Raw genomic sequence first — 16400 nt, 5'->3', positions numbered from 1 at the left:
TACCTACATTTTTCTCTACTAAAGGCATAATTCATTAGCTTTCTTGTGTAGCTACTCCTCAGCAAAATTAAGTAGTTGAAAGGAAGCACTAGCACATCTTAAATGTTGCTCGTGCTCTTTTATTTCAATCAAATATCCCCTTACATTTATGGTCAGATTCCATTCTTACTGTTGTGTACTTGATCAACAGAATTTATTCTCCTCTGTTGAACAATAAAAGTCCCTATGAATTACTCTTCAACAAACCTCCTTCATATGATCATCTCAAAGTATTTGGATCACTTTGTTATGCTTCTACATTAGCTCATAACAAGTCCAAATTTGCTCCTCAAGCTAGAAGATGCATATTTCTTAGTTATCTTCTTGCTATTAAAGGTTACAAGTTGTATGATATTGATGCTCATACAGCTTTTGTTTCAAGAGATGTTGTATTCCATGAACAAATTTTCCCCTTTCAAACTTTCTCTCAATTAATTCTTTTTAGTCTTCTTCTGTTGTCCTTCATCGGCCTATTTCTGATCAATCCAGTTTTAATACCAATCCTTCTGTTTCTAATCCACATGATTTTGCTCAGCCTTCACATGTTCTTTCTGTTCATTCAGACCAATCTGAAATTCATTCTCTTTCACATGTTCCTCCTCCCAGAAGATCTTCTCAAGCACATAGGCCACCTGGTTATTTGCAGGACTTTCATTGCCATTTGGCATCTTCACAGGCTTGCTCTCCTTCATCTCCAATTGGTTTTTTCTTAGGTAATCCCTATCATCTTTCTAATTCACTTTCATATTCTCATTTGTCATCCAAACACAATGCATTTGTCACAGTTCTTTCTACTACTTTTGAGCCAAAATCCTTTCATTAAGTTGTTAAAATTCCTCATTAGAGAACTGTCATGGCTGAAGAAATTAAAGCCTTAGAAACAAATAGCACATGGACTTTAACTCATCTTCCCCCTGATAAAAGTACAATTGGGTGCAAATGTGTCTATAAAGTAAAACTTAGGTCTAATGGATCACTTGAGAGGTATAAGGCTCGATTGGTTGCTAAGGATTTACACAACAGGAGGGCATTGATCATTACTTTGATACATTTTGTCCAGTTGCTAAGATGGTGACAGTTAAGTGTCTTCTTTCCATAGCAACAATCAAAAGTTGGCATCTCATTCAATTAGATGTCAACAATGTTTTTCTTCATGGAGAGTTGTTGGAAGAAATGTATATGGATCTCCCTCCAGGTTTTGGTGATAAGAATGACAAGAGGGTGTGTCGCCTAAATAAATCTTTGTATGGCTTGAAGCAAACTTCAAGATAGTGGTTTGCTAAGTTTTCTTCCACAATTATTGATCTTGGTTTTACAAAGTCCAAGACAGATTACTCTCTCTTAACAAAAACTCAAGGTTCTATTTTCATGGCATTATTAGTATATGTCGATGACATTCTTCTTGCCAACAATGATATGGATTATGTCACTACTTTTAAAGTTTTTCTTGATCAAAAGTTTAAAATTAAAGATCTTGGACCTTTTAAGTATTTTTTGGGCCTCAAAGTAGCAAGGAACACTACTGGTATTTCATTATCTTAGAGAAAATATGACTTACACATATTATCAGATACTGGTTTTCTAGGTTCTAAACCAGTTAAAACACCTATGGAGCAACACCTCAAGTTGTCCAAATCTAATGGTCCTCTTCTTGAAGATCCCAAAGTTTATAGAAGATTGGTTGGTAGGTTGTTGTACCTTACTATTACCAGACCAAATCTCACCTTTGCAGTTCATACCTTGAGTCAGTTTATGGATTCCCCTAGACAACATCATCTACATGCTACTTATAGAGTTCTTTAGTACCTCAAAAATTCACCTGGTTAGGGTCTCATTTTTCCTTCCAACTCAGATTTCAAACTCACTACTTTTGCTGACTCTGATTGGGCAGGGTGTTCTGACACCAAAAGATCCATCACTGGATTTTGTATATTCCTTGACAACTTTCTTATCTCTTGGAAATCAAAGAAACAATATATAGTTTCAAGGTCATCAGCTAAGGCTGAATATAGGGCAATGGCTAATACAGTTTCTGAATTAATTTGGCTCTTATCTTTGCTTCATGATTTACAAGTTCCTCATTCGAGTGCAACTGCTAAATACTATGACAACAAGGATGCTATATATAAAAGAAGACTTGCTGCAAGAGTATAGCAGCTAGCAGTGGAACTGAAGCAAAGAAAAGTCAGTGCCCTCATAGCAGCTATAACTTCTCCTTGTCTCTAACCAAAACTAGAAATCCTTGATAGTCTCTAGTCATCCCAATATTGCTTCTCAACAAGTCACATCTTGAAAACTAGAAATCCTGCAACATATCCTCAACCTGGTTGACCAATATATTTGGGGCCATGAAAGAACCTTCATAAATGACTGAATTTCTTCTAAACTAGGTCTTCCTCGTAACTACGACCATTTTCTCAAATTCATGTTGGTCAAGTATATCAGAGTATCTCAATAAGTTCCATAAAGTTCGAGACATAGTCAGTCTTCTATTTTTTATAATTTTCGGCAACATACACTCCAAATATCTCCAAAAGCTGCACAATTCCAGAGAGAATGCACAACAGCTTCTTGGGAAGACCACAGATAGGGCAGAGACTTTTTTTTTTTTTTTTTTTTAATTTCTATTTAGATTGACAAAAACTATTATTGTAACTCAAAATCATTTATTTGGTATGAACTTCATGTTAACTTGCAAGTGACGTAAAAAATAGTTAAAAAAAAAAAAAAACTCACTCCTTCTACTTGGATGGGATGTATAATGAATAGTAATAAAATAGTCTATAAATAATAATAAAATAATTTAAATTAATATGTTTTATTGAATTTTGTGAAATGAAAGAAAAAAAAGTTGAATAAAAAGATTATAAAGTTAAAAACTATTTGAATATAATTTTTGTTTTGAAGTTTGAAAAAGTTGTATTAATTTTTATGTTTTGTTTTGAAATATGTAAAAGTTGTAATGATTAAGTAATAATTAGATAAATGGTTGAAAATTTAAAATTAAAAAGTGTTTGTGTTTGAATGATATTTGAAAATGAAATTGTGAGAATTTTTTAGAATTTCTCATCTCATCTCATCTCATTTACCAAACATATAGTGAGATGAGATAAGATGATATGTAAATAATAGTGAAATAGTTTGTGAATAGTAATGAAATGACTTGAGTTAAGATATTTTATGAATTTTTGGAAAATGTGAGAGAAAAAATTAAATAAAAATATTACAAAATTAAAATATTATTAGAATATAATTTCTTAATATTATTTTTATTTTGAAATTTGAAAAAGTTGAATTATCTTTTATATTTTGTTTGAAATTTTAGTAAAGTTGTAATGATTAGATAATGATTATAAGAAAAAGTTAAAGATTTAAAATTAAAAAATATTTGTATTTATAATGTTTAAATATTGAGATGAGATATAGAACGTGATGAGAAGAGATGATATGAGATGAGATAAGAAGGAACGAGAGACTCTTGATATTCAAACCGGGTCATGCATAAGTAATATGTTCTAAAGGCATTCAATTTCTGCGATATTATTTTTCAATGATCTGGAGCATTCATAAGCACAACCACTAATTTCTCTCTGGAATTCCCTTTTCCTAATGACTTTAAAGTAATAAAAGTTCAATTTTATGGTTGCCGGCCGCTTTAGCTGTCTAACCAAATCAAATGATATTTGTAGTCGTAGAGTGCGCAAATATCGCATAATTTTTTTTAAAAGAAAATAAGTAAATATGAGATCCACATAAAAAAAAAAAAAATTAATTTTATAATAATAAACTCCACTATTTTTTTAAAAGATTAAGCGTCTCTTATGTAGTATATGAGTATATATAAAATTACTCCAAAACCTGGATCCATGTGCAGATTTATGTCAAATACGCATATGACAATTTTTGTTTTTACTGCACAAAATCTACAATATATATATATATATATATATATATATATATATTTATATCTTGGCGCACTTCATCCATCCAAAGTTGTCAAATCTCAAATTTCTTGTTATGCATCTGAGGGCAATTTCATTTCACTACTGGTGGCTCTCTGCTTCCTGTTTGTTCATATAATATGCATATGTATAACACACTTAATAAATAAAAGCATAGTAAAATTTTCTTATCACATCAACTTTATTTTTACAGAGACAAAGCCAAGAAACTTGGTCACAATTATTACATCAGTTGGCAAAACAGCGCAACCGCCAACCTGTAAGATTTTTGCAAAATTCTTCAAATATGAAATAAGCAAGGAGCCTAAATGGAGCTGCTAGTACGGGCTATGGAATCACTCGAATCATCAGTAGTATTCACACATACGACCAATGGACTCCTTACCTTATGGCAGCCATCCGACCAAACAATCTCTCCAAAATCATATCTCCCTTGAGACTTCTTCAGTGGTTTGAGAGTGACATAGTATGAGTTTTCTTCGTTGAACCACGAGAAAATTAAAGCTCTAGGCCATATAAATACCTCCACTCCATCAGGCTTAACAATGCTGGCAAAGTAAATGGTGTTTTTTTTATGGCCCACATTACGAACTGTCCTCTTGATTGTCATTGTTGATTTGAGATTGGAAACTGTGATTGAGGGGTAATTAATGTTTGTGTTGCTTTTCGGAACCTTTGGGCAGCTTATATCAACCCCAGGACACGGAAGAACCATTTTGTGTATGTTTTCTTGGGTGTAGCCAATATTGCAGAGGAAGAGAATATAATCGCTGGTTTTCATTTCGTAAACTAGCCCCGGATCCAGTGCTTTCAAGGGGTTAATGTGGCCAGCGCCAATGTCAAAGGGATCCGCCACTTTCATTGATCCACCAGCTAGAATGCTGTCGCTGGTTGTGTCCCGAGTGTAAGCTGTAACAGGGAACACAATACATATATTAATGTAAACTAGAGATCATCAGGCCTTTATAATTAGTGTTTAATGCAGTAAACCATATAAGATCCTTAACGGCACTACCAGAAGCAGATAAGGTGAATTTCTATTTCTATATTCCTATATATATATATATATATATATATATATATCACTTAGTGGAGTACCTACGCTTCCTATTAATTGAAATTAGTAGATATAAGGATAAGTTATTTCATATGGCAAAATGTTCTTTCAAGATCGAGGTATATATGGTCCATAGCCTGACTCCAATGTACTCCGCTAATGTCCGTGGCATAGAGGGTACTGCAAAAAGGGTTTGATCAATGGTTGGAATCATTTTATTCTTGCCTGTAGTTATGAGAGCTGATCTAATGGCTGATGGGGACCATCTTGGATGTGCTGATTTGATAAGGGCGGCAACACCGGAGACATGAGGGCATGACATTGATGTTCCCGACTGAAAATTCCACCTCACGCGACGATCATCACTTGGTGACAAGGTTGGTGAAGTGTCATGAGGCCATGCTGCTAGTATACTTACTCCGGGAGCGGTTACATCCGGCTATTAACAAAAAATCAAGAAGAATGAAGTTATCATCATATGCATGATAGATTTTATATGGTCGTTGGTAGAAGCTCAACTTATAATTTGGAGGCAAAACATTGCTGATTTTCATGTTGGATGCAAACATACCTTGAGAATGTCAGGTGTAAGTGAACTCGGCCCTCTAGAAGAAAAGTCTGCCACTGTAGGTGCTGGTGACTTTCCAATTATGGTTTTAGTCGGCATTATCCGCACTCTAGGGAGGCTACATGGTCCAGATCAAGAATATGCATGTCAGAAGCCCCTTCCATATTGGTAAATACCTTTCTACAAGAGTAATGCTGATACCGATAGATGACCAATGCTTTTTTTGTATTTTTTAGTGATTAAGTGAATATTAGTGAGTTTATATATTTTTTTGTAAACAAATATTTAAAGATGTTAAAAAAATAGATAAAGGAAAAAAACAAACTAAACTAAAATTGCACTTTTTTAACATACGTTTCAATTCAAGTAGCCAATCATTTCTAATACTCAAGAGTACGCGCGCGCACCAAGTGCCAAGATTAATTTCTTTATGCATGTTCACTTACCTGGGAGATTCGTAAAGATAGTTCTTAATTTGTGTCCCTTGCTCAAAGTTGACATACACTGTGGGGACGATTTCAACGTCAGCTGTCTGCCTAGTCATGGGTTCAACAAAGATCAAGCCCAATGCATTGGCCGTCTTTACTGCTGCTACTGCATGGTCAATCAATGTTGGTCCATCGGTGGAGAAACATACAACTACCTTCCCGACAGCTGGTTTCGATTCATTCATGTAATTATCACTATTGCAAACGCTGGAAAAGTAATTTAACATTTCAGACGTAGAAAGATAAATAATTGAGTTTGCAAGAACCTATGGCGCTAGCTGTATGCATCAATGTAAAACACACTACAAGAAAACTGCTTAGTTGTGGCTAGTTATTTTTTATAAAAATGATTATTTTCTGTCAAAATAAATCTGTTTTGATAGAAAATAGTCATTTTTGTCACATATAATCCATTACAAATGATCATTTTTCTTTGTAGTGAAATCAAGTATGTATTCGACAATAATAAGATATATATATATATATATATATATGTATGTCACTGATGAGAGAAGAGAGAGTCAGTACCCATGTTCGAAGTACATGCTTGGATCTGCCAGTTTTCCCTTAATCTCTGTGGGAAGAAAGCTTTCTCCCTGTTAAAAAAAAAAAAACTCTACCGAATCAGTGAAACCACTGGCATATTAAATATTTTAAGGAGTTGTTATGAAAATAAACGCATGCAAGGCTTTTGATTAGAAATATAATTGTTGTCATGGCCCACTGACCGGATCATGTAAACTGACAATGACAACGATAACAGACTAAAATTTCATTCCCTTTGGAGAATATTAGATGTTAAAGCAAATTTATATGTGTGTGATTCAACCTATTTGAAAAGTTGAAATTTGTGACCAACTTCGAGGATTAGAGGAGAAAAAAGGTGATATTCAATGGCATTCGGATTTGTAAGACACTGGTCCGAATGCAATCTTTACAAGGGATGACAATGACACGGCAAAATAGTTATGATTCGGGATTCATCAGTGAACTTGGATTTTCTTACATCTAGTGGAAAATTAAAAGCTAGTACTCCTATATAATGGGGCAACTTTATCCCCGCTTCATCAAGTGCATGGTAGTTTAATGAGATCTTTGCACCATATATATACATACATATATATATATATATATGCGCTCGTGTATGTAATGTAACCATGCATGCATCAGAAATCAAGTACATTTTGGTTACATTACATATATATCTGCTAATTCTGAAAAAAATAAAAATTTAATTTTATGCATGGGTGCCATGGGCCCGTAGCCAGAAATTGAATTACCATGATAGAGAGACTACTGTCCACGAGTATCTGCGTCCGAAACATTCGGTCTACAGATGAGGCAGCCACAGAAATGGACCATGGCGCAACATTTGTTACAAGAGATGGATCAGGCCCCTCGTTACCTGCCGAGAAAGCCACAGTAATACCCAGTTGCATTGCATGAAATGAACCTATTCCGGCACTAGTTTCAAATAATGGGAGCATGGGTGGGCGTGGACCAAAGGAGGCCGAGATTATGTGAACTCCATCATGCAAAGCATCGTCGAAAGCCGCCAGTATATCTATTTCGGAGCACACAGAATTGAATTCTTCGTTCGCCCAACATATTTTGTACACTGCTAGTCGAGCCCTAGGCGCTCCACCCCGGGCAGTGCCCAGCCCCAAGCCGAAGAAACTTGCATTCTTAACTATGGACCCCACGGCCGTTGAAGCTGTGTGTGTCCCATGGCCAAGAAAATCTCGTGATGATTGATATTCTGGGTTTCTTAGTGGCCCGTTTTCTTCTTCAAATCCTTTAAGGTAGTAACGAGCTCCAATTAGCTTCCGGTTGCAGTTTGTTTTTGGGTCAAACCTGTCACCTTTTACACATTCCCCTCTCCAAGTTGATGGAATAGGCTTCATACGGGGTTCTTCCGAGAAACTCTCAGATTCTGGCCATATACCTTATAATAACAAGACAAGCAAATATTATACATTTTTTAAAACTTGGGCATATCAATTCTCATTTGTACGTAGTTCACACTATAAATATATATATATATATATATAATTTATAGATGTGCCGAGGATCACGCTATATATGTATGATAACGCCATGACGAATTTTTGTTTCAATACAGTTGCAAGTCGAGCCATGGCATTTTGTGGCAGAACTGGAATCATTTGCTTAAGCATTATTATCCATACATGTCATGACCTGGTGGCAGTCAAAGCAGTATGATATCTGGAGATTGAGGTAAAGCTCACCTGGTCATACTAAACTCAAAAAAAATAAAAGTGAACATGAAATGAACCTTCAATATCCCTTAATATAGCGAAACTTAACATGTAAAATTTAGACTGAGACAACACTATCCGTAAACCAAGAGGTATTGTAATTTGAAAGACCCAGCGATGATCTGGACACCGGTGAAACTTATCAGGATCAGCATGAATTTAGGACCATTTGATTAAAAGATGAAAAGGATCGTGAAATACTAATAGGAAAACCTGTATCAAACATCCCAACAACAATGTCATCACCAAAGGCTAGCTGCAATGGAGTCACTTTATTGTTGCCCAAGGTAAAGCCGACGAAGTCCCAACTTCTCGTCGTGTGTAATTGCAGTGTCTTGCTCCTGAACACTGATATCACTCCTTCCATCTCTGCAATTCCATTTCTTGGATAAATAATTTTTAATGATGAAAACGTACTTAAGATTCTTTTTCAACTCTGAAATAAGACAAACTACTGATTCAAAGATAATCATATAAAATTTCTAAATCAAGGGGAAAAACTAAAGGGTTAGCTGATAACTGGCTAAAGCAGTTGCTTGGGTTGAATTGAGCTTTGCTGAAAACCCCGAGAAACTATGCTTGTAGCTATAGAGCATGGACTGCTTTGCATCTTCTTCACTAATATATATGCAAAAAGCAAAGTGAGAATTGATTGTGATAAAAAATTGAGTAATACCAGCTTGACAAACTCAACAATTAACAAAAACAAAAACCTTGCAAAGACATTAGAGAGCAGTTTGTGATGGTATTTTGAAGTGAGAGTAGGATCTTGATTATGGTTGAGCCCTAAATAGACTATATAAACCTGTGAAAAAACAGAAATGAATAAAGATGAGATGAAATCATTAATAGAGAAGGGGACAAAAAAAAAAAGCTGAAGCGCTTTTAGGTACTAAAGTTACATGAGGTGTAGGTGTTGAGTGAATAAAATAAAGCGAAAGCGAGAGGAAAAGGCCCCAAAAACACTGAATATAAGCAGCCATTGTCCCTTATGGAAGAACCACATGGTTGGATGGCATTAAATAGAGTTCCAAGAGGATGGCCTGGAAAAGGGATGGTTATAGCTGTGCGTGCATTTTAAGGCTTCCAAGCTGCAAGAGCACTGACATACCTTCTTGCGTACTCCATGATGATATTCTCTTTTGAAGCTAGCCATTTGATACAGATGAGGACAACCACCTGCATCCCTTCTCTCTCTCTCTCTCTCTCATGAGTCCATGACCTGTACATAGTATTGTTCCTCATGTAGCATTACGGCCAAGGACTACCTTCATGAATATCATAGTTACAATGAATACTATCACGAGAAATGCATGCCACCTTCATCATGTGTAAGATCCTTCAGCCTCCTTGTCCTCGTAACCATTATGTAGATCTTTCAGCCCTACTTTTAAACATAATCAGACAAATCACTGTGCTACCTCATCAGCTGCTCGAGGATAATATCTAAACATATCTTCAGAACCTTAAGAGAAAGGAAGCGCATCATGATCTTAACAGTATCCTTAGGATTAGTACAATTCGTTATTGATTCAATTCTTTTAGAATAAAATGAGATTAAGAACATCAAAACTAAATTTAAACCTGCAGATAGCTAGTGCAAGTGTTATTGGGAACTTTGCTAAGATGCTTTCTACAAGTTGGCTTTGACTAATTAAGGACACTAAAATGAAAATGTTCTAGTCTTCTTTAAAAGGCTGCAGCTCTAATTTTAGGTGCTAATGTTCTTTTAAGCTATTGAATGTTCTGAATTTAGCTCGTTAGCATTTGGTTATTAGAACCAAAAGACGTCTCATTTGGTTCCTAGTGCTCCCTGTAAAGAATGATGTCTCAAAAACTATTATAATCACATCTAATAAGCAGAGATTCCTAGTGCTCCCCAAGCTACAAAGCTTCTCTATGAGAAGTACAATTAATGACTTCACTACAAAATGATTCTTTCCTATTATCTTTTATTATTATATTAATTGAACTTATTTCATAATTAATTCATTTATTTTGCCCCCAAGAACTACAGCTATGTATAAAAACAAACTTTAAACTTATCAAGGAATACATAAACTATAATGATCAGTTGCAAGCCTACAAAGAAATACTAACTTGATTTAAAAAATGTAATATTAGGCTCAATCAGGAGAAGCATTGCTTACCTAAAGTTTTCCCTACACATTGCGTGATTGGGTCCAATCGTATTGCGTAATCAGAGGTTTATAATCAAGGCGTTAGACTTCCGAGGCACGTCTCAACCTTCCAAGATAAACTTCACATCATTGAACCTTTCTCCATATTAATGCCATATGAACTTGCTTTGTAAATAGGCATCATCAGATTTCAGTCATAGCAATCTATTATTGTGTCTTCGTTTATCATAATTTGATTGAAATAAAGCATACATCTGGTTTGCTTTGTCAAGCAGTAATTTCAAGTGCAACATAAAGATTTCTCTGTTGGGAAATTCTAACAGCTGGATTATTTGGTTAAATTCAATTCCCCTTCTGGGACTATAGAACATGATCAAGTTTAATTGCCCCATGAATTTTCTAACTGTAACAGCTTCTGGCAGGTGTCATTCATGAATGTGGCATTAGAAACAGATATATAGAGGCATGGTAATCATATATACCATTGATCAAAACAGAGAAGATTAACTATTAGCTTGTATGGAAGCCAACATACATATTATTTCACTATTATTTGAAGTTTATACAAGGATCAGTTAGTCTTAAGACATAGTAAATAGGATGAATCTATTAACTACCCTGTCTCTCAAGACTTTGTTACTTTACAGCCAGAAGCAGATAAATATCTTATGCAATTTTAGAATTCATGAGTATAGTTCTGCTTGTATGAAAATGCTATCAGATACAAGAATGAAATGATTGTATATAAAATCAGTATCATCTGCTTCGCAGAGAAGTTAGCATATGGATATTTCAAGGGTTAACTTGGAAGTACCCCACCCAGGAACTCTTCTAATATTTTATCGTTTTTACTGAGAGGGTCGTGGGTTATAGGCAGAGGAGTGTGAACATTTGATATCATTTTCTCTGAGGAAGTGGTTATAGGAGAGGTTATGTTTGAAGGCTTCTGCGCTCAAATGATCCCCACCCTCTACTTTGTCTGATAGTATACGGAAACTGCTCTAGTAATCTTAGTTGCATGGCTTTTAGAAACTCAACTAACGACGAAAAATTATGGTAAATGACCATCTGGTCCCAGCTCAAGGCTTTATTAATTTTTGGCACAGATTTAGCATGCTGTCATCTTAGCAGAGGTGGGACCGAATTCTTATAGCCATTAGATGAAGGTAACATGCTGTGATTGATTTTTAGATTATGATGTAGGCACTGTATTTTGATAAGGAAGTGCTTTATGATTGAAATCAGCATTTGCAACATGGTATACGGTGGTTATCATTTAGTGCAATATTAGCATTCATTACACACACACACACAGAGATAGATATATATATATCAGATTATGATAAGCAACACGTACATACATAATTCTCCAATTATCTGCATAAATATTGGTCATTATATAAGCCATTATTACCGACTAAAGACATTGAGTGTGTATGTGGCCTGCGTGCGTGAGAGACAGAACGGGGTTCCAGATCAGGTGGTGGTCAGTTTAATTTCCATGTCAATATGCCTTGATCTGCAGGGTTTTTTAATAAGAACACACGAAGGGGAGACCGTATATGAGTTTGGGCCCACCGTTCATCACTAACATATTCCCATTTACTAATTAGAAAAATCCCTTGCTTTTATTGATTCTGAAGTCTTTCAGAATAATGACGATATCAAGCTCGGTCATAAAGTGGGACATTAAACTAATGTTTCCATTATATCCGCAAAATTTTTCAAGAGTTTTAAGCAATTTAAATCTTGAATTCACTTGACAAAAAGTAAAAGAAAAGAGTTAGTACCTGACGGCCATAGTTGCACAGTCTTTACTGTCAAATATCCTTATGTATGAGCCATGGGGAATAGACATGATTCGATCAAAAGAAAAATCGGGAAAACATTTTTTTTTTTTTTTTTTTTCACAGAACTGTAAAAAATATTTTCGTCACTAAATTGTGTCTCCATTTTTTCGTGAGCAAGTCACTGATACGGAAGTACTCGTTTAGAAGGTCCGACTTTGAAGCTCTCTGGTGCTAAATAATTCCCACTAAATGCACAGGTTGCAGATATAAGTCACCTTGAGGTTTAGCGAAACATATTTGCCAGTTTTGAGTTCTGAAAAACATAAGATCCTTTCCATCAAATCTATGCATGAAAAAGAGTTTAAGCAGATGCTTATATTCAAATTTGCCACTTTAGAAAATGACGAAAGAACCCACATCTTGGCTTCTTGAATTTAAACAAAAATGTGTAGAATAAGTTTATGTATTCCTGCACTTCTTTGCCCTTCATTTTCTTCCCCAATTTATTTGGTGTGGAGGAATGTTAAGTATATGTATCACAATGACACAAAGGTAATGAACACTAATTCGGGCTGTTTTAGGTTCATCAATTTTCTCATGCTTCAGCCTCCAGCTAACGACTGTCCAAGACCATTTGTCAAAAGTTGCAAGCATAAAACAGTATTCTTAACTGCTGCTTCAACAGGTTTAAATGAGGATACCATCAAATGGTAGCATGATGGTTTAGCACATAATCATCGTACTCAGGACTGCGCACTCACTGACAATCAAGCATTAAGCACTACTCTAAGTCGATAATTTCTTGCCCATGATAGTTTGTAGGCCACAATACTTTCATGGAAACACCATGTTCAACTGTTTCCATTATTACGAGCACATCTAATTAAGATCCGGAAAGAATTAATCTGTTAAATGCAGAATAAATGAAATTCATATATATGGGTAGAATTGGAATAGTGAGTGAATCGAGAAGTGAATTACTTATTAGGACTGATCAAAACTTACAAAAGCTACTGCTCTTACATACTCACGAAAACTTACAAAAAATAAAGCTATTTATCCATTAAAACTTGCTTGCTAGGGAGAAAAAAAAAAAAAAAACTAAATGTTCATCAGTGTACTAATGCATGAAATAGAGATACTTGATTATATAACGGGTCATATTTTTGGTTTCATGTTTTTTTTATGAATGACAAAAGATGAGTAAATAAGTGCTATGTATGTGTCACGCCAATCAGATGATTCAAAAGTTCCTATAACAGCTGCAATGCGGCCACACCAGCTCGATTTGGCTACTATGGTATGAAATGTTCTTGCAATTGTACGCCCCAGCACATATAAATCCCTCGATTAACAGTACCATAAATTGCCTGTTATTCTATTCCACATGTAGCTTTGTACACACAAATAACCACTAAGGTATGCATTCCAACCGCCGTTAAAACCAGATTTTTAAATAAAAACTATAGTTAGGTAATGTAGTTGCTAGTTTCCTGCAATTGGATATATATCCGTGTGGATTCGTTGAGTTGTGGCTGGATAAAAATGGAAACAATAACTAAGTAAAGGAAAGGGGGGCGCAGGCTAGGGAGAAGATGGAGAACATGATGAAGAGTGATGGAAAAAGATTGGTGGGGATTAGAATACACCTTCTATGCGCACTAAAAGAAAAGCGCACAAAGGCATATTTTGAATCGAAACAACACCCCAGGTTCTGTGGACCCATTTCCGCCATAGCCAAGAACCAGCCCCCACCTCGACACTCACTCCATCATTACAATCAAGAATTCTCTCTTACACTCTTTCTTGATTTCATTAACAATTGTACCCTCAAAAGACTCAAAACATCGTTTCTCAATTCTAGAAAATCCATTTGGTGAAACAGTGTTTTTTTTTAAACTCGTCTCTTTGTTTTTTCTAGTTTCGGTCCGATTCTTCTTTCTAGAAGAGTGAAATAACTTCGCTTGTCGTGATGGGTTGCTAGTAACGAAGTGGGTCTTGGGCAGTTCTTGGTTTGGTGCGTGACGGGGAATTGCTGCTGTAAGTGGGATCCCTCGGCATACAGAGTCTCATCCAATGCAAAGCCAGGTTGGCTTTTAAAAGAAAGCTTTGCTTTTTTACTGCTTGGGTTGATTTTCTGTAATCGAGATTGTTTTTAGTTACATAGTTTCAGAGATGGATTTCTGTTGAAGTTTGATTACCTCTTTTCTTTCAAAGAAATAAAAGAGTTTTCCTGTGTTTGATTTTCCTCTGTCTCTGAGTTTCTTGGATGGCTAATGATGTGTATTTGTTTTTACTTAACTGCGCGCTGTCTTGAGATTTGGGAATGAAGGTTACATATTGGAGTTTTGCTGTTTGCAAAAATAGTTAACAACCAATCTTCTGCTCATTTACTTGAAAAAAAGAAAATCTGTTTTCGCCGCTTTTTTATTTTTTGAATAATGATATATTTATAAATTTTCTATAATTTTTTTTATAATTTTATTTTAAAGGAAAAGCAACTAGTAAAACTTGAAATTTAAATTTTTAAAAAAAAAAAAAAAACTTGAATAAAATTATCACATTGGTTTATTATAAATTAGTAAAATATTACTATTATTTTTGCTCTTTCTGTTTGTCTAACTTTTTCTTGTACCATTGTTAGTAAATTCTCTCAAATTTAGTAAGGTTTTCTGTTTAGTATCTTTGCATTCTATACCTACATAAGTTACCTATTGGCAATTAAAAGCAGGACAAAAAATAAGTGAACATGAGATACTTGCATACATTAATTTCTGTAGCGCACTGACTCTTATGCTAAAAACTTCTTCATGAGCTACAATTATTTTATTGACAATTTGACAGTCAAGCACATCAAAATTAAATCAAAAGTCAAAGAAAATTTTTAAAATTTTTTTTTATTACTAGATTTTTATGATTTTATTGACAATTGCTCCTAGAACCCTTTTCTGTTTCTTCAACCAGATTATAATCTTTGAAGAACGTTCAAGCGTAGGATATTAAATTTAGTTCGAAAAATACTTAAATTACCTGCATATACTCCACCAAAAATACTGGTCCGGTGAAGTGACAACTTTTTATGTTCTTTAGATTTATTCTTTCTGGTTTTGTCCTGAAAATAGAATAGAAATCGATTTCGTAACTCGATAATAGATATATGACAATATATACATACATATGCTTTCATCTCCGAAAGACCAGAGCCAATTAGTGAGGCAAAGAAAAGACGACAGTAAGTTACCTTCAAACCCTGAAGACGTAGACGGCCTGCGCCGTGATTCAGCAGCAAATCCATTGATTGCATTCACCTACAATGAACTAAAGATAATCACCGGAAATTTTAGGCAAGACTGAGTTTTGGGTAGAGCAGGATTTGGAAGTGTTTATCAAGGGACCCAGGATCTAAGGGAGGGGTTTCCTCCACTTCCTGTAGATGTTAAGGTTCACGATGGTGATAACAGTTACCGAGGCCACAGAGAATGGCCGGTAACTGTTATCGCCAAATGTATCTTCTTTCGTTAAATATTATATATCATATTCAATATTTATACTTGGATTTCTAGGCAGAAGTCATGTTTTTTGGAGCACCTTTCTCATCCAAATTTGGTAAAACTGATTGGATATTGCTGTGAAGACGAGCATCAGGTACTTAAGTCTTATATGTGACGAGTATATGGCTCGGGCTAGCGTGGAAAACAATCTGTTTTCAAAGTAAGCATTTCCCTATGCCTCTGCCTCGATTTACAATAATGGTTTATCCTCTCCTATATTTCCATTGAGTATTTATAAACGCATCTATATTTAGTTTTCGTATGTTCAAAAAAAAAACATGATAACTTTTTTTAAGTAAATTAAAACAAACTATGTCATTTTCGCAATATTACTTTTTCTTTATAAGTTTTCATGCCTTTTACTTTAGGCATGATTGCTTTTTCTATATCCGTGCATGTGCTTTTCTTCTCCGATAATATTTTTAAACATTTAGGTACTAAAAATAATTAAATTTATCAAATCATCCTCAACGTGCTTGTTTTAAGCCATATAAGCTTTTGTTTAAGTTGCAAACATGAGAGGAA

At 34.9% G+C, this 16400-nt stretch overlaps 1 protein-coding gene across 27 annotated transcripts; it reads right to left on the bottom strand.

Annotated features, from left to right (window-relative positions):
• Nucleotides 1-4149: 4149 nt before the first annotated feature.
• LOC121241436 (subtilisin-like protease SBT3.18) lies at nt 4150-15854 on the bottom strand. 27 transcript variants are annotated; one of them, XM_041139200.1, is made up of 15 exons: nt 15566-15854; nt 15355-15436; nt 12600-12637; nt 12325-12351; nt 10544-10640; nt 9505-9777; nt 9107-9198; nt 8914-9011; nt 8607-8762; nt 7395-8059; nt 6643-6710; nt 6073-6321; nt 5630-5744; nt 5284-5497; nt 4150-4910 (listed from the first exon to the last, which is right to left on the bottom strand). In XM_041139200.1, the coding sequence occupies exons 6-15, from the start codon at nt 9547-9549 to the stop codon at nt 4306-4308; spliced, it is 2307 nt and encodes a 768-aa protein (XP_040995134.1). In that variant the 5' UTR covers nt 9550-9777; nt 10544-10640; nt 12325-12351; nt 12600-12637; nt 15355-15436; nt 15566-15854; the 3' UTR covers nt 4150-4305. The 27 variants fall into 27 exon arrangements, with proteins under 27 accessions (XP_040995134.1, XP_040995128.1, XP_040995129.1 ...); XM_041139194.1 differs by having other exon boundaries at nt 9505-9615; nt 9714-9780; nt 10544-12637; XM_041139195.1 differs by having other exon boundaries at nt 9505-9615; nt 9714-9777; nt 10544-12637.
• Between the last annotated feature and the right edge of the window lie 546 nt (nt 15855-16400).

Source organism: Juglans microcarpa x Juglans regia, chromosome 7S, assembly GCF_004785595.1.
Source record: "Juglans microcarpa x Juglans regia isolate MS1-56 chromosome 7S, Jm3101_v1.0, whole genome shotgun sequence".
Lineage (NCBI taxonomy): Eukaryota > Viridiplantae > Streptophyta > Magnoliopsida > Fagales > Juglandaceae > Juglans > Juglans microcarpa x Juglans regia.
The sequence above is the reverse complement of the archived record's forward strand: the minus strand, read 5'-3'. Positions and strand labels throughout refer to the sequence as shown.

Coding starts and splice junctions, on each gene's coding strand:
- LOC121241436 (XM_041139188.1), bottom strand. CDS start 9,376: ATGGCTGCTTATATTCAGTGTTTTTGGGGCCTTTTCCTCTCGCTTTCG. Junction 6,711..7,394: donor ACAGTAGTCTCTCTATCATG/GTAATTCAATTT, acceptor TTTTTTTAACAG/GGAGAAAGCTTTCTTCCCAC. Junction 4,911..5,283: donor ATCAGCTCTCATAACTACAG/GCAAGAATAAAA, acceptor TCCCTGTTACAG/CTTACACTCGGGACACAACC.